The sequence below is a fragment of the Nicotiana attenuata genome, unplaced genomic scaffold, assembly GCF_001879085.1.
Source record: "Nicotiana attenuata strain UT unplaced genomic scaffold, NIATTr2, whole genome shotgun sequence".
Classification (NCBI taxonomy): domain Eukaryota; kingdom Viridiplantae; phylum Streptophyta; class Magnoliopsida; order Solanales; family Solanaceae; genus Nicotiana; species Nicotiana attenuata.
Genome location: NW_017670235.1, coordinates 1,786,318 through 1,805,585, shown reverse-complemented (window position 1 = coordinate 1,805,585; position 19,268 = coordinate 1,786,318). Strand labels below are relative to the sequence as shown.

General features: G+C 37.0%; 1 protein-coding gene across 2 annotated transcripts; it reads left to right on the top strand.

The window, feature by feature from the left end:
- The first annotated feature begins 1,498 nt into the window (after positions 1–1,498).
- Positions 1,499–6,195, top strand: LOC109236355. 2 transcript variants are annotated; one of them, XM_019402526.1, is made up of 6 exons: positions 1,499–1,611; positions 2,697–3,044; positions 3,843–4,071; positions 4,162–4,966; positions 5,359–5,530; positions 5,648–6,175. In XM_019402526.1, the coding sequence occupies exons 2-5, from the start codon at positions 2,702–2,704 to the stop codon at positions 5,434–5,436; spliced, it is 1,455 nt and encodes a 484-aa protein (XP_019258071.1). In that variant the 5' UTR covers positions 1,499–1,611; positions 2,697–2,701; the 3' UTR covers positions 5,437–5,530; positions 5,648–6,175. The 2 variants fall into 2 exon arrangements, with proteins under 2 accessions (XP_019258071.1, XP_019258072.1); XM_019402527.1 differs by having other exon boundaries at positions 1,556–1,611; positions 3,843–4,966; positions 5,648–6,195.
- The last annotated feature ends 13,073 nt before the right edge of the window (positions 6,196–19,268 follow it).

Genomic DNA, 19,268 nt, shown 5'->3' with positions numbered 1-19,268 from the left:
TATGACTCATCCTAATATTAAAGTAAGGGATGTAACACGAAACTCACCCGAGCCCCTTGGGCTCCAAATCGAACATGCACACAAGTGTAATAACATCCAACAAACTTGCCCGCTACCTCAAATCATCAAAATAACACCAAATAATTAGAATCAATCATCAAACTCAAGAACTTCAACTTTAAAACTCATTCACATTTTTTCACATAACGCGCTGAAATGCGCTCGTATCACCCCGGAACCCACCAAACGTGCTTACAAGTCCAAAAATATCATACTAACCAACAAAATAATCAAAATACCGATCTGAGGTCGTTTACCAAGAATATTGACCGTGGTCAACTCTAGACTCTTCTAAGTCAAAAATTTAATTTTCTTCAAAATTTGACGTAAAAACTTTCCGAAAAACGACACAGACCACGCACGCAAATCAATAAACATCAAATGAAGCCATGAGAGGTCTCGGAACATTGAAATTAAAGCTAGTACTCAAAATGACCGATTGGGTCATTACAAATATGCCATTGGCCGACCATCTTTTCTTTTTTATCTAATAAATATAATTGAATAGAAAGTATTAACGAATCTCAGGATAAGTTTTATACTATAATGGTGGAATTAGCTATTTTATATGAAAGGTGTGATAGTTAATCTCATAGGATATCTCATTCCATGGAATATTCTTGTTTGTCCCATCATGGTCTCAAATGACCCCTAATAATAATAGATAACTATGTAACCCCCGTTTCAATTTATGTGAACCTACATGACTAGACACGAAGTTTAAGAAAAAAAAGACTTTTGAATTATTAAAATATAACACATATATTTTTTTATGGTTATAAATCATTATATAAAGTTAAATAATTTTCAAATATGAAAAATAATCATACTTTCTTACACGAATTAAGAAAGAAGTAAAATTCAGATTGCAATTATACCGTCTGCCACATGCCAGTCTAGAGTTATTAACTTGTAAACGTGCAAATTTCAGACCGCTAGTGTATTTTTGCTAAAATATTATAGTTGCTTAATACTAATAGCCTGTTTGGCTATGTTTTTTTTTTGGCCAAAAGTATTTTTTTTTGGCCAAAAGTACTTTTGGTCAAAATTTGAGGTGTTTGGCCAAGCTTTTGGAAGGAAAAATAGTGCCTTTGAGGAGAAGCAGAAGCAGTTTTGGAGAAGCAGAAAAAAGTAGCTTCTCTCCAAAAGCACTTTTTTGAGAAGCACTTTTGAGAAAAATACACTTAGAAGCAGTTTTTTAAAGCTTGGCCAAACATTAATTGCTGCTCAGAAGTGCTTTTCAAACTAATTAGCCAAACACAAACCGCTTCTCACCAAAAGTACTTTTGAAAAAAGCACTTTTAAAAAAAGACACTTTTCAAAATAAACTGATTTTTGCAGTTTGGCCAAATGCGCGATAAGTCTAAGTGGCACATTTAAATAATTTTTAAAATTTGTCTACGTTCAAGACCGTGTCCCGAAATCTGCTATTTGTGCACTTCCCCCCTGACATATTCGGGTCGGTTAATAACCCTTTTTAAAAAACCATATTTTGCCCCAAGTATTCCAGACCCTTTCCTCCGCGCACGGCGTCTCCGATTACCGGTTCAGGTAATGCATTCGATTTTTGTTTTTTTGCCGTTGAGCAGTAGATTCCTATTCAATTTCCCCCTCAATTGATTGCTTTTAGTTTTTACGTTGGGCATCAATCAAAGTACGAGGCTCGCACACCCTCTAACTGTTTTTTCTCTTTGGGGAATGCGCTAATATACATAGTACATAGTATGTAATTTGTGTGTGATGAGCATGTAAAATTTATGGAGAGGAGAAGTGGATGCAGTTGTTTACATTGTGTGCTTGTGAGTTTACAACAGCCTGTTGGTTTGATATAGCCATAATTAGAGGTTAAAAGTTGGATGTATGTGGTATTTTCACCCTTTCAAGCTCCTCATTTTGTAGCTGAAATGTGATAATAGTAGCTGATAACTTGTTATACTAAGCGAGATTATTTTATCTCCTGAAGTTGATAGGTTTATTCTGGACATTTTCTTAAATGAGTTGTTCGATTATTAGCATTTTCTTGAGATTTTATACGGTCTTTATTGTGTACGAATAAAGTAACTTAATCTTACGTGATTCTTTTTTTACTTCCAGATTTCTGTAAGGTCAACTGATTGGGCTGTCATATCTATATATGTTACCATCATAAATTTGGGCAGCACTAAGCAGGAACTTGAATTGAGCACTCAGTTTTTGCTATTTAATTCTGAAAGTAAAGAATAAAATGGTTAGATAGAGGTGATAAGAAACAAGGGAAATCATTGAAAACCACTCATTTATCTAGTTATTTTAACTCTCCCCGTAGTACTATGTTTATGGAACTAATTTCACTTCAACGCGAATGATGCATCTTCACCTTTGTCTTCTTTTGAAAATAACAAACTACATCTTCACCCTTGTCTTATTTTCTAATTTTCTGTATACCTGTCCAATACTATTGAATAGTGCTCTACAGCCCAGTGAGATGTGTGTTTACATTCAAGTATTGGAAATCCCTGCTCTCCATAATTTCTGATGTTTGAGTTTGTTCTTAGTGCATTCCTCAAAATTAAGATCATTGATTTTTCTACTGTTCCCATATTCGTCGAATCATAATTTGGACTAACTTGCTCCTATGCCAACTTGTGATATTTCAGATAAAATGCTGCAGTTATTTCTATCTAAACCATCATCGAAGGAAAATGCAGATGATGAATCAGCTGAACAGAGAAAAGCTCTTCTGAATGAGCTAGAATCAGTCATCTGGTCACTGATATCCGTGGAAGGTCGATCTGAATCTCGTCTTTGGCTCTGCAATGCTATCGCAGGGGTACGGTCTATAACACCCCGTAATCAACACGAGTTATTCATTACCTTATTGAGGTCTAAGCCACTAAAGCGGCCCTTAGTCGGACAACTCCTACGATTGCTTTTCCAGAAGGAACCTCAGAAAGCAGGGCATATCATTGCAAAGAAATGCTTTTTATTAGAAAATTTCTTCAAAGGTAAGGTTTTACTATTTCACTTGAGTTAGTGGGTGAGGTTCATCTTGATCTGGCGTTTTTCTTTAAGTTGGTTATTTAGTTCCTTTTTGCTTGATCCATGAGCCATATGCTTCTAGATTTTTCAGATGAAGCTTCCTTGATTTTAGCTTGTTCATCATGTCGAATTTATCAGAATCTTAATGACTGATTGACTCTTTCCATGATATATTGATTCAGTTATCACGTATAAAAGACATGTTTTTTCTTACCAATCACGTATAACTTCAAAACGTATAATTTGGCTGGAGTGTGGCATGTGTAGAAAACAATATTGGAAGATAACTTTTAGCAGTTACCATAAAAGTGGGTTTATTTGAGGAAAAGAAATTATCTGGTGACTTCACAGTTTGTTGAAGTTTGCTTTTGCCATTAAATTAAGTTAAAAAACATTAATGAGAATTGCCAATGGTACTTTTACCTGTATAAAAAAAGGAGAGTTACCAGGGGTACATTCTTTCTTGGGTTATCTTTTTGAGAGTTGCTGAACAAACAATAAAGTATAATTTTGTCTCAAGTCTATGTAGTTTTTCTTCTGAAATTTTGAGGGAAATAAAAAGTTCATGGTGATAGAAACTGTTCCAATCTTTGTTCTAATATTCTTTATGTCAAAACGACTCTAGTATAGTTTGTTTCCTGGATTGCTGTAGAGGTTAGTATGTGGTACATCACCTCAGTTCACACTTACTAAGATATTTTCCTGTACTGATTATCTGATCTCAGTAATTTTCATTTTTTGTCTGCAAATTATTGATCTTGCAGGAAACCAAAACCGTATTTTGCAGTGGTTTTCTAATTTTGCTGGTACTGGTTATGCAACCCATACAAAGGGGGCTAAGGCACTGTCCCAGTTTGCTTTTGTAAATAGAGACATCTGTTGGGAGGAGCTCGAGTGGAGGGGGAAACATGGGCAATCTCCTGCAATGGTTGCCACAAAGCCCCACTATTTTCTTGATCTGGATGTCGAACGAACAGTGGAGAATTTTCTTGAGTATGTTCCTGAATTTTGGTCATCTAAGGAATTTGCCGAGTCACTGAAAGATGGTGATATTCTGACCATTGATAATAATTTTTTTGTCAGTATGTTTGTTGACTTGATGTACAAGGAGGATTTGAAAGAAGTTTGGGAAATTGTAGATGAGTTTCTCATTGAGCAATCTTTCTCTTTCTTATGTCAACACCTTCTCATCGTTCTTGGGGAACAAGATCTAAAGGTTTTCTTGGATTTACTCCAAAGATATGTTAAACCAAGGTTGCAAAAGATGGATTGTCATGATTCTTCTTTTTGGCTGGAGATCATACTCTCCACTTGTGATGGCAGTAATTCTCTTGATCAGTTGCTTCTCTTGAATGCAGTTACTACTCAAACTCGGCAGCTTATGCGATTTATACGTGACGAAGGAAGTCAGGAGCAAAAGGAAAAGGTTAAGCATATTGTTTTCCAAATTTGTACACCAACAATCTGTAAAGATAGCTTTATACCAATTCTAAGAGAATGTTTCAGCAGAAAATCTTTAGGAACTATAAAATGGTTGGGATTGCAGTCTTGGGCATTCCACTATTATTTATCTGAGGAATTCCAACATTCCAGTTCCTGGGAATGTTTATTTGTCGGCAATGACATAAGCTTTCGCAAGTCCAAGACTTATCCAATATTAGATCACGATCAACTTCTGGAAGAAAGTGAGTCTGAGCAGGACACCAGGTCAGCCAGAAATAAGCGCAAGAAAAGGCAAAAACACAAAAAGAAAAAGAGAAGGGATCTTGAATTTGAAGAATTAGATGGGGATGAATTTGCCGATGTTATTGAGGATAGAGCGGAGTTGCATTTGACATCTGGTGACTGGTTGCTTTCTACTGATGGGTATGCGACTACTTGGAGCAGCGTAAGTTCAAAATATTGTTTTCCTTCAAGTTCTAGTCTCTATTTGCCTGGCCATATTTTTCCACCTTCCCACTGCTATATTGACAATTGACACATGATTCCTGAACATCTAGGACCTCTGCTGCAAATCTCTTCCACAGAACTGGCTCTTAGACCATTTGACATTTGTCATATATAATTTGATTTGTTATTGGGGCAACTAATAGATTTGGGGACTGTGTCCGTCATTAGCAATTTGAATAACGGAAGCATGCTGACAGCTGATTAATGTTGTATCTATCTTAGGGGAAAGAATATGATTTTGAGCAAACATTACATGCATTAATGTTACTTCTTTTGATGTGTGAAAATTAGTTATGTTTCTTGGTTTTTTAACTATCATGATTTATATAGGTAGACCTACCTGAGCACATATCAAAACATTGCTTCTTCACGTGGATGAAGTGGGTTATTGAGGGCATGGACAGATGATCTTTCATTCGTGGGTGGAGTTCTTATCTAACAACAAAAAGATTATGGTCATCTTATGCTTTCCATATCCATCCCCTTATGGAAGAACTTGCAGGTTTAGTGGTCTTTTCACTTTTCTTTTCTTTAGTTACAGACTGAGTGGTTCCACTCATCACAATATGCTTGTGGTTATCACCTTACCTTATTTTGCTTTTGTCATTTGAGATTGCAGGTGGATTCGACAAGTGAGATAAAAAGGGGCCGGTTCTTGATTTTTCACTCTGGTTCAACGTCAGGAAGCATCTATTAAATGGTGCTTCGTCATTGCCTTCTGTCCTGATTGCAACTTTCTATTTCTTTTACCTTGAATCCCGCCTTGTAAGTCAAGTATCTGCCGAAGCAATTCTTCACTGGTTGTGAAGGTAACGATCAATATGAGGACATTGCAGGTTTGAGTTCCGCTCTTTCCTTGGGCCTTATGTGCTTAAAGCAGACCTTTCTCTGCCTAATGTTTTCTTTGTTCTACACCATGTTTCCAATGGGCAATGGCCCTTTATTGCCATTTGCCAGTGCCCAGGAAAGCCAGAAGTTTCTTTTGCATCTACTTATACAGATCCTAACAGTTAATTTTTCATGTAATTGAAGTTTGGAAATGTAGCCCCATCGATTTCATCTAACTTTTTCATCATATGATGTATTGACGGTGCTACTCTATTTTCCTCGATGAATTATAGTTGTGGAGGATTTGGATTATGAGCAATATTTCAGTTTACTACTGAAGTACACTATTAGTAACAATTACAGCCACAACTGCAGGATCTTATTAACTAAAAAAAGAAGCATATAAAATAGGCTAGCTTTTACTCCTTTAGCTTGTATTCTGGGTTAAGCCAAAGCTGCAACTCAATTCGACTCTAGATGCTTAGCTTTATATTGATCTTGATTAGTTTTACTTTATTTATTTGATTTTTGGTAGAATGCTTAAGAACACCCCTAAACTTGGCTCGGATTATTACTTCCCTCCTCAAACTATACTTTCTCCTCATCATCCCTTTACACGGAGATATTTGAAAGCATTTACCCCTGAACGATCTCATCCTAGGGAAGCAGCATACCCTTGCTTGTCATGTGGATTTTTTTCCGCGTGGCATCTTTTAAAAATAATACTCCTTTCGTTTAAAAAAAAATGGACTTGTTACTGAATAGGGAGTGATGTGAAATAAGATTTTTCTTGATCATGTTTTCTTACAAATATTCTAAATTTTTTACTATTGTGACTTACTTTTTATGTTGTTTCTAAATATGTAGAGTTTATTTTAAAATTTTTAAAGAATTTATGTTTGAATTCACACTGAAAATTAGTCAATTTGATCATTGTACTTCGAAAAATTTCAGATCGAGGGAGCATATACTTTTGCACTTTTTAAATTCGCTAAGTTTTTAGATTATCTTTCTGTTTATAAAAATATTGCTGAAACTCCATTATTTAGGCTAAATTTTATTATTTGGCTATAATTAATAAGATCCAAGTAACTTTTTTTTTTTTGGTTGTAAATTTGGTTTGACAAAGAAGTACACAATTGAGATAAATAGTCGTTGCATCTAAAAAATAAATATAAGTAAATATACAATCGGAACTTGAAGCAGAGGGCGTGGCTTACTGGTCAATAAAGTGGCGTGAACCATAAGGTCTCGGGTTCAATCTTAATGGAGGCAAAAGCACTAGGTGATTTCTTTCTATTTGTCCAAGCATTGGTGGACAACGTTACTTGGTACCTATTGCTAGTTAGAAGTGACAAGTATCCTATTGAATTAGTCAAGATACACGTAAGCTGGTTGTGACATCACGACTATCAAAAAGAAAAAAGATACGAAGTAAAAAGAAAAGAGATACAAAGCTAAAATAAATAGTTATTGCATCTAAACAAGAGATAAAAATAAGCGCACAGTTGCAAATTTATTATTTTGGTGTTACACCCCATAGTTTCGTATGTGAGAGTACGTCGTAAGTCAATTGTGTAAGCTCTGAAATGAGATCATCTTTCAAAGTACATAAAGTAAGTTAATCATGTTAACTTGGAGGTTACAAATATTTAAGATCGTGGACTGCAAGTACCAAGAGGGTTGGAAGACTTGGAAGCTAAACCAATTGAAGAAAATAAAATGTACTTTTGGGGTGAGACTAGGGTGCTCAAAATGATAAGGAGGTTATGTTATGATTTATTTTTGTCTTATGATAGTCGTGTGTTATGTTTTGAAGTCAAGTGAATTGTGGAACAAAAGTTGGCAAAGATCATCACAAGTTACATTCATAAATATGATAAAATTTAGGTCAAATGTAGTTGAGCTTTTCTCCCAATATACTTGGAATTAGGGGATGATCTACCTACTAAATGGAAGATCTACGAGTATATTTTCTAACTCATTAAACCGTTCATCAATACGACATAGGAGTAGAGAGATATTTGCAGTTTCGCGAGACTGCGCAGACTGCATCGGTGACAAGTAGGTGTGTCACTAAAGCTTTTTGAGCAATACATTTCGTGTATTATATGAGGTCTTTTTGGGACATATTATATACCAATTTGAAGGTCTTGGAATGTAGTTTCTAACGCCCTTAACCGTTCTTTCATACGACATCCGGATAAAAAGATATACGCGTCTGAAGAAGAGCCAATAATAGGGTGCCAAGCTAGCACCACTTTGACTCTTCAAAAATGGATATATATAGGCCTTATGTCGTCTATTTCTTCACTTTTTCACATACCACGACCAGAATAAGATTTCTAAACTTATCCTCAAGCTCTCCACAAGAGTTTCCAAGAATATTAACATCCCGGGTACGAAATCAAGAAGCGATAACACTAGAACGATCCCTACGATATAAGTGTCACTATATCGCCTCTGTTTTTCTTTGTAGTTTGAGTTTTGGAAAGTACTTCATAGTTAAGAAAATGTCTAATTTCTGTATTTAAGCTTTAAATATCAAGGACGGTTGATAAATTCGTTTCCTAATAACTCACGAGACGGTGATTGGAAGCCGTGAGTTCGAGTTATTCGACTTGTAGTGGACTGTTCTGTGGGCTGTTTCGTGTTGCTTTTGGGCTGTCTATTTTGCTGATGTTTTATGGAGTTTTGGAGGATAAAAGGTGTGGAGAAACACCACATAATGACAGAATGGTGGGCTAGTCATTCATCGTTACATTTTTAGGTTGTTTGACACTACTTTTGTTTGTTTTATGTATGAAGTGATTAGGGTGTGTGGGCTGTTTTGTGATATATTGTGATGGAGATAAGGTTGGAAAATGATACATACATATTGTTATTGTTGTGTTCTTGTTGAAGGGCCTTGTTACAGGAGAGATGCTGCCCAATTTACGTAAACGAACTACTAGTTTAAGTTGCGGACTTAGCATTTACTCAGCACTGATTTTGAATCTCCTTATGCTGTGGTAGATTGAGTTGAGTTGTTTGAAGAATTGCTTGGAAGGTATTAAGGACTCTACAGAGTTAAGGTATGTTAAGGCTAAATCTTTCTTTCATTTTGGCATGATCTAGTAACTACATGTGTTTGATAACGAGACATAATGTGAAGTTCATATTCCTGAATTTATGTACATTTTTCCTAGTCTCATAAGTTACAGTATTCTCCCTTATCGGGACTTCATATTCAGTTTAGTTTTGTCTTTTGTCAGCCAAGAGAGCAGATATATATATATATATATATAGTATTACAGTATTTTCACCACCATCGAGCTATAATCGATGGGCAGGCCCCTATTGGGCAACCTTTGATTAGATGGTGAGTTATATACTGAGCCTACTATGGCCGAGCGCCTATGAGTGAGCCCAGAATGGCCGAAATACAGAGCCTAGTATGGCCAAGCGCCTATGAGCGAGCCTACTACGGCAGTGAAGTTACACATACCGAGACTTATAAGGCCGGACAACTATTTTACTTACTATATTGAGAGAGTTGAGTCGGTATCAGCAGGTAAGCATATCTTCAGATTATCTTTGACTCCCACTTACTTTCAGTAATTATATTATCAGTTCAGTTTCAACTTTCAGTTATTCTGTTGCCTTACATACTCGGTACATTATTTCGTACTGATGTCTCTTTTGCTTGGGGCGCTACATTTCATGCCCGCAGGTCCTCATTGACAGTTGGACAGACCCTCCCAGCAGACAGTCAAACATCAGCTTGGTTGGTAAGCTCCATTTCCTCGGAGTTACCAGGTCTAGACCTTGGAGTCCATTTTATATATACATGTTTGATGGGTAGGTCAAGGCCCTGTCCCAACCATGGTACAGTTCAGTTATATCTAGAGGGTTATAGACGAGTCCTGTATATTTTTATATCAGTAAATGTTCATGGCGGCTTCATCAGCCTGTACAATTATATATATCAGCTTTTGTGTATGTTTACCCCACAGATGTGAGAGGCATTATTTTCATACGATTCGAAATATGGCCTCTCGGCCTTAGTTAAGGGTTACCTCTCGAGAGTTCACACTTACAGAGTGGTACGCTCGGGCCGAGTACGGCACCGGGTGCCGGCCACGCCTCTTCAAGTTTGGGGCGTGACAAACTTGGCATCAGAGTAGTTCTGTCCTAGGGAGTCTACAAGCCGTGTCTAGTAGAGCCCTGTTTATAGATGTGTTGTGCACCACATTATATGAACAGGAAGCTACAAGGCATTTAAGAGTATATTACCCTTCTTTCAAATCCACATCGTGCTATAGAGCCGAGTCATAAGAGTTCGAGCCAAGACTTATGTTTGCTAATAATAGAGATTCTTGCAATTTGAAAATTTATAGCTAGCTAGAGGGATACTACAGCAGCAGGTTAGGGCACTAGCAGAGAGCGAATTCTTGACAATGTGGCCCAGTTTGAGGCCCTATCAGATCATGCATACGGGATGTGCGAATTTCCTACTTAAGACCCTAAGACGGAAATATCTAATATACCCCGCGAATAGCAGGCCATGGGAGTATTAGAAGGTAAAAGTATAAGTTCTAACAGATAATAAAATCAAGGTGGATAAGGGTACGAGGTACCCAGCTAGGGAAGATTATTAGTTTTTAAATTCAGTAGAGAAATATAAGTATTTGAGTTACCGTCAACAATAACAAAAATATGTACAATTGGCCATACCATCTTAATTATGCCCTGTGGGAGCTCTCATTTATTATTTAAGAGAAAGATGGGACATCAGGATCCAGCTGGGTTAGATTAGCCCAAAATGGTGGATGGATTGTGATCATTAGCTAAATTTTTTGAAAGATAGTGCAAACGTGGTAATAGATCTCCTTGGGAGACACCCAGACGGTGCACTCTAGAATAGAACAGTTAGATATGAATACCAGAATGTCCAAAAAAATTTTAGAAGATAGGCAGTGGAATCCTAGAAGTGATAAATATTTACCTTTGTATCGCTCCCGTCTGTCGCGCCCCCTTTTTCTCGCGAAATCGGGTTTATGACATTTGGGAGACAACTCGTTCCCTTTTGGGGAATTGGGTTTGAATTGAAGAGTCGCCACCTAATGATTAAAGTGCATTAGGACACTAAGAAGGGTTTGATTTGAGTAACCAGAGATTGGTAAGGGCTTGAAATTATCCCGAGGGGAAGGTGTTAGGCACCCCTAAGGATCCACTAGTGTGGTTCCCGGCCAAACTATTATTGTGACTTAAGTACAAATGACACATAGGCAAATAAAACTTCAAGTAAGGGGGCATTTTCACATAACGGTTACAAATAAGCAAAGTTAGAAAGAGCGAAAGGGATACTGATTTTTCCTTAGAGAAATAGTTTGAAAAAAAAAAAGCAAAGAATCAAAGAAACAAAGGGAGGGGGGGGGGGAGGGGNCCCTTTCCCACCCCGTTAAGGTATTAAAGCGCGGAATGGTCTCGTTTACTTATTGCATGCTATTACCCGCCCCAATCCTATCAGTCCCAGAGGCAGTTAGGACTACTAATCCTAAAGGGAAGGGATATTAGGCTTGTTTATAGTTTCAAAGGCAAAAACTCTAAGGTGACATACAAAAACACGTATAGCAAGTTGGGGGAAAGCACATAAACAAGTGAAGGGCTCGAATAGACCTCCTTTAAACCAAAGAAAACACATAATTTAGCATGACTTACACATACTGCTTAAGGTCTAATTAAAACTTAAAGGTTGAGGCAGACTGATTTGTTACATAGCTCAGATAAGAAGCCCGAATCAGGCCTGCCTGCTGGTTGTAGCTAATAAAATCTGATTCAGTTTATAATTTTAGCGCTAAGGCTTGCCTAGGTGTTGGACGAGGACCCTATAGGCATGATATCTACTGATTTCAGAAACGATGAAATAAACTGCATACATACTGATTTAAGAAAGTCGTCAGTTATTAAAGAAAGCAAGTTTTAGCAAGAGATCATAAGTTCTGCAACTGATGGTCATCAGTATTACTGGTTTTAGACTTATAAGTGAGTGAAGCGATTCAGACTTGATTAATAACTCCTATAGACATGCTTTCTATGCGTGTTGATTTTAAACTCCTTTTAACAAACATGGTAAAATGCAGAAAACCTATAAGCATGATATCTAGGTGCTGAATTTCATTTAAAGCCTATGAACATGATATCTACTTGCAATTAATTGATTAAGACCTATGAACATGATTGCCTGATGAAGAGTGTGTATGCAAGATTCAGAAAGACCTATATTTTCTATGTGCATGCAGAAATACAGAAATACACCTATAGGCAAGTTATCTATATGAGGGTGCAGAAATTCAGAAATAACATATAGGCAAGTTATCTATATGAGAGTGCAGAAATTCAGAAACTCCTATAGGCAAGTTATCTATATGAGGGTGCAGAAATTCAGAAATAACCTATAGGCAAGTCATCTCTATGAGAATGCAGAAATTCAGAAACTCCTATAGGCAGGATATCTATATGAGGGTGCAGAAATTCAGAAACTCCTATAGGCAAGTTATCTACCCCTTTGCATACATGGTTACCCCTCCCTTTTTCACTAGCCATCCCCGAGAGTTTTATTACACAGTTATTACAGCCCAGAAAAAGAAGTAAAGTAAAGAAAATACATCAGAAATAAAAAAGTACAACCAAGGAGAGCCTGATTCAGACTTCCTGTCTGAAGTATGAAGTAAACCAGCTCCAAGAGATCATATTTCAAAGCCTTTCTCCCATTTGGGGTGTGTCAAAGTTCCCTAAGAGTCTCATATGAACTCCGGGCAGTGCTTACACCNTTTCATATGTGACGACAGGTCGAACTAAAACAAAAAACTTTTTCTTGCTAGGTGTAATCCGTTGGACATAGATCCAATTTTTCACTTTTTTGGATTCCTTGGAATTTCTTTTTCCTGTTCCTGGTGGTATCAAAACGCCGGTATGTCGGGATATCTTATCTGTCTCTCCAGGAAAATGGATATCTCCAGAAAAGATTTTAAGTTCAATTCGTTTTTTTTTTCTCTCCACCCGGACCAACCCACCGACTCGGCTTCTTAGATTTAAGGTGATTTGTGTATCTACCCCAACGATACTATTGTTCCGTACCATTATGGAAGAAGATCCGGGCAAGATATGCACCTCTTCAGGAATGAAAAAAAATCGATCTACTTTCATTTGGTATTTTGGCCTAAATTCCTTGACTCCTCGATATTCAAGCAAATCCTCTTTTTTGATGACTACAAAGCCTTTCTCCCATTTGGGGTGTGTCAAAGTTCCCTAAGAGTCTCATATGAACTCCGGGCAGTGCTTACACCCAAATGTATCACCAGATTAAGATATAGTGCAGTGTGGAAGGGCCAGCCCTCAGGTGTCCAAGTGCAGAGGGAAGTCAAGGTCCCAAGGCAAGGCTCACAAGAGGGGGGCAGAACTTAAGGACTAAGAGAGAGTGCAAGTGCAGAAGCAGAATTCTGAAAGGGGAAAGGGAAAAGGGAAACAACTTAAATCAGTACACATAAGGGTGTAGGGGAATGGGGGAGTTGTAAGAGGCAAAAAGGCAGGCTGATGGGCATAACCAGCAATGGGAGATGCTAGCACACCCTTAGGCCTGTTAGAACATATTGTTAAGAGGTTAAGACCCCCATGGATCAAACTTAATTCATGGACAACAACTTACATTGCCATGCTTTAAGTCATAACTCAAAACAATAGGGGAATGAGGGTTCATAACAAACAAACAGAAGGAAATCAGCATGCCAATTTAAGTGCTGAGATATACAGAAGCAGCAAGCAAACATGGACACACAAGCAGTAAATACACATTGTTGTAGTGCTAAAAATTAAATCTGGACATACCAGTTTCAGAGAAACAAACAAAGAAAAAGCAGTAGGTCTTGTGAACGGGCCACAGTGCAGACAAGAAGAGAATATTACTGTGTGTGAGTATGAGTTCAGAAGGATTCTGAATTGTGTCTGAGTTTGTGAAAGAGTCGTGCATTTATAGTGTTGAAAACCAGGCAGAAATAAGGTAAGAAAATAGTTAAGGAACCGAGTATCAATTAAGCATCAATTACACAAGACTTCCCTTAATTAAGGGATCCAAATTCAAACGGGTAAAAACAATTTAAGGAAAGAATTTTAATAAGCACTTTGTGCACAAGATGCAATTAGGGGCGAATACATAAAAGGTTATTTAAGGACAGGGTTTTGAAGTACATGGTTGTACAAATAAGGTAAGAAAATAATTAGACAGCTAGTAAATCAAAGAATCAGAGATCTTGTAATTACTGACCCATGAATGAACTAAGTCGCAAAAGCTGCGAAGGGTTTTAACTTAGGTCGAGTAAAAGAGAAAATCAGCAAACAATGGAAAGAAATCAATCAGACCATATTCAGAGGGAAGTATGAACTAATCACAAATTTGAAAGCCACTTTAGAGGGAAGTTCATCATTTATAAGGAGCATACAAACATGTTAAGCATGAAAGAAGATTGCCGTGTCATTGTAAAAATTAGTAGAAAAATCCAGTGTAGAAGAGTTTCGCAAAAAGTCAGAATCATATGAAAACAAGGATGTCCAAACTCAGTTCAAAGACTCGAAGTTGGTCTGAAAGAGTTAGGGGTTTTGAAATAAAACCCTAGTTCAAGGAAATCACATGACCAAACTTGGAAGAACCCCCAAATTCTAGGGTTTCCACCATTAATCGAGTACAGAGATGAGAAGGCAAGTAATCAAAACAGGCTCAGAGGTCTCAGAGAAGAACTGAAACCTCTTGCATGTTTCTTTCAGCAGTAGAAACTCATGAGAAAACAATGATAGCAAGTAACACGCAGAATAGTAGAAGAATTCAAAGAAAATAGAGTAGAAGAAACTGATACGAAACATAATGGAAAAACTGATAAGAACAGTAGAAGAAGCATGCTAAGCAGTTTTTAGAAGACACTTAAACAGAGCTCAGCAGATGGAACTTGATAAGAAACATTTTAAGAACATAATAATGTAAAATACAGTAGAAGAAACACACGAGAATATAGTATAGGAAAATACAGTAGAAGAAATATACAAAAAGGCATATGAGAACATAATACAGTAGAAGAAGTATACATGAACACAGTAGAAGAAAATACAAGAGCACAGTAGAAGAAAATACAAGAACACAGTAAAGGCAAATACACACAAAAGGAAAAAGAAAGTCAGAGAACATTTACATATTTTCAGAAAACCCTAGATCGGAAAAGAAATGGTTTTGAAAGTAATTTTTGAAAGAAAAGTCAAGAAAATTGTTTAAAAGCTTAGGGAACGCATAGATACACAACGGATCTAAAGGAATCAGAAAAACCTCGAAGGGTTAGGGTTTCAAAAGAACCGTAGTAGTGAGAAAGGCTTTGAAAAGTCATTGATCTAAGTCGGAGAAGTCCAAATCAGGCTCGAGCAACCATGGTACGCCGGAGTAAAACCAGAGATGGCCGTGGAACTCGAATCAAATGAAGCATGGACCAAACCTCATCGTGGCCAGGCCTTGAATCTTCAAAAATCAGGCGCATGGGAGTCATAGGAGGTCGGTGTAGGGCTTCCATAACCTTGGAAGCCATGGATTCCGGTGGCTTTCAGGGCGAAAGTGGTGGCTAGGGTTTGAGAAGATTCGAGAGAGTTTGAGAGAATGGAGGGTTCAAAGGCGGCTGGTAGGTGGAAAATGAGAAGGGTTTGGGGTCATCTGGAATTAATTAAGGAAAGGGGAACGTGAGCCGTTGATCTGTTAGATCAACGGCTGGGATTTAAAGGGGGCCGGGTGGGTTGTTTAAACGGGATATGGGTCGGATAATTTTAGGAATTGGGCTGGGGTTCAATTAGGTTCAGTTGGGGTAGAATTTAGGCTACAATCGAAATGAAATCTGGCTAGATTTTAAATAGCCATTTTCCCCCATTTATTTTATAAAAATAGCAAATTAAATTCTGGAAATAAATTGAAAGCACTAATAATGATTTATAACATATAAATATTAAATTAAAATACTGGAATCAATTTTGTAAGTATAAAATGCAATTAAATCTTAAAATAGGCTAATGTTGCAATTATATGCAATTTAGCTTTAAAAATACTAAATAGATTTGTAAAAATATACAAAAATTATGTTAGCTACATTTTAGTATAAATATAAAAATTCCAATAACTAAATTACCAAAAAAAAACAATAATTTTGAAAATAATCATTGGGCTTTTATGGATGAAAAAGGGAAATAAATCAGTTTAAAACCTTAAAAATTATGGAAAAAACAATAAAATGCTTGGACATACTTATACATGCATATATGCTTTTTTTGGAGATATTTTGCATATAAAAAATAGACAGGGAAAAATTGGGTATCAACACCGTCCCTAGTAAACAGAGAATGCTAGACGACCCGAAGAGCCAGTGAATAGAGCAAGGGGAGCTAAAAGCGAAAGAATGTTTTGTTGAAGTTTTTAGAATAAGGTAATAAATGGAGATATTAGCAGGAGAATAAGAAGAGAGTAAATGAAGCATTACGAGTAAGATGTGATAAAGGGTGGTAACGGTAAATCATAATATGATATGATGACAGAGTCTATAGTCAAGTGAAGGAAAAGACAAGAGGTGACAAGCCTTGAGACAATAAAAGAGTATAGGCCAAAAGTCATATCCTCATTTCAAGAAATGAGTTGGTGACTCCAATGTGATTACCAGAACAAAAATTTTGACCCCCGGAGTAAGAGAAATCAGCTTGGGCTAGTGAACAAGATAAACTGAAAATCAATTAGGGATTAGATAATGTGATAATAGTTGACATCAAGAGAATTTCAAAGATCGCATTCCAGCAATAATAAAATGGACAACATAAGAATAATCCTTAAAGGTCATTCAGGAAGACACTCTGCCAAAGCAAAAACTTTGAGCAATGTTAAGCTTAAGGGACTAAGTCTGCCAGTTACACTAGGTGTCACCCTCGTGTGTAAGGAATTCAGTTATCCTTGGTAGAGAAGGGTTACCGCAAGGCGAGTAAGAGTCAGTGAAGACATGAAAAGACGCCAAAGATGAAGAGGTAAACCATATATAGGTAAATCTTCATAGCATTAAATGCTAGTACTCCCCTAAAGGGGGGAAGACGGCTTGATATGGTAGTAAGTCGGAGTTATGTAGTTCAAGTAACTATGGAATAGTAAAGGAAGAATGCGGTAAAAAAGCGAAAGGGGTGAAATTGGATTTTTTCAGATCCTACATATATGTTATGACTCTAGAACATTATACAAGCACGATGTTAGGAGAGGCAGTAAGGGTTCACACACCAGATGTTATTGATAAATAAGTGCGAATTAACATTTGATACATTAGGAGCCAGTGCAAAAGGTAAGTTAAGACAAAAGACATAACCCAAGAGAGGTTTCACATAATATAAATATGAGCATGGACTAACGAGTAATTAGTAGTTGATTCAGAAAGAGCTTGGTTATGGCTACACAAGAGGTCTCAGATAAATCAGTAGATCATGCAAGATAAACGTAGTGAAACCCAGCATAGGAAATTCAGTCTCTCAGATACGACATCGTAATCCTCGAGAAATATTTAGATAGGAGTTGGGGTAGTAGAAGGTACAATATAAGTGTTATGGAAAAAAATGAGAGTGCCACTAGGGAGATAACTGAAATTTCAATTTAGAAGCAACCCTATGAGCACAAGGGCGCGGAGGTAAGTAACTAAGGATAATGATAGGCGAGTAAGAACATCAGAAATTCCGTAGGGTATACAATGTAATAAGCTCGCAGCTTTACAAGAGTCAGAGGGTCTTCCCTAAGCATAGTGACCTAAAGAAGAAATGGTCTTGTAACAACAGTCTCACTATAATATTGTATGCACTCCATAAGAAAGTGGCACCTATCGTGACTAAGGAATGAGAAGTAAAATCCAAAGTAAAATCATATGAGTTGCACGAAATTCCAATATGCGTGGGCACTAAGATAAGTCAAGTATTCATGCAAACAAGTGGCCAAACGACAAGGAAAAGTAATTGCTTACTTTTAAGGAAGGTTGAGAAAGCGCGAAAGGAATTATTCGATCAATGACCCAGAGCTAGTTACGTTATGAACACACTTAATATTTCGGAGTGTTATACATGCAGCATATATGTTGACAATGATACAACTATAGGAGACTCCAATATAAGTTAAAAGAAAGAATTGAGTCCACATCACAGACAAAAGCTTAAAATGCTAGAAGGTTATATCATAGATGTTCCTTAGCGTCCACGAGGGGCTAAAGTAATAACTAATACCTTGAGCCGCAGATCAGAAGATAAAGTAAGCCTACTTAAAGGCTGAGATAGAAGAGGAAACTAAAGAGTTACATCAGCTAAATGAATTAGGAGTCCGATTATTAGACCCCGATGAGTATAGAAATCGTGATTCAGAATATTGTACAATCACTCTAAATATTAGAGGTACAAAAAGATAGTACAATGTCCATATTCTATAACGGCTCTATGATAAATATAGTTAGAATAGTACCAACCTCATAAGAAGTCAGTATGAAGCTATCGCTGGATTGTGTATGCACATGATGTGCAAGTATTATAGTAGAGCTTTAAGGTGTGGATGTGAATTCCACCTATGTGGAAGGGAGGTTATGAAAGAGATAGAAGATACGATGCAAGATTTAAAGGTAAGTAAGGTACATGTGAAGAAGGTATGAGATGCCCAAGTACAGAAGGTTACGAATAATCCAAATATCAGATAGAGGGCTTGAAGCGTCGTAATTCTGTATCAAGAAATGATAGTGGTGTCGTCAGTGGCATATTTTCCAGATACAAAGAGGTCTAGTTACGAGAGTAAAGAAGAGTTAGAGACTATATGATGTCTCGCTTGAGGTTCCAGAATAACATAAGGAAATCTATGGTGCTAGCAAGTTAAAGAAAGGTTGCGAGTAGTATAAATAAATATATGTAGGTCGCAAGCTAAAGTATGGCAGAGCGACAAGGTTTTAGCTAGACAGGAGTAAGGATAAGAAAATGTGAGTTAGAAGGTGACGAGAATAGGTAAGTCCTCGGGATTAAACCCACCACAATAAGAGAGCTGGTGGTTTTCATAAAGTTATAAAAAGCCCAGTATAGCATGAGTGAACTCAGAGAAGTTTAAGACTAGGAGAATTTAGAAGAGATGGAATGCTGCCCTAGTGGAAGAATAAGGGTGTAATTGTGATAGATAAGAGGATGATATTTATGCCTTTGATTGGGTAATGATCAAAGAAAAGGGATTTCATGAATTGTACAAGATTAAAATACCCTATAAGGTGAATCACGTTGGGTGCTATGAAATACGGTTAATGAAGTATTGTATCGTCCCAAGGTGGATCAGGAAAATAACTTTAGATGTTCCCCGATGCGACGTG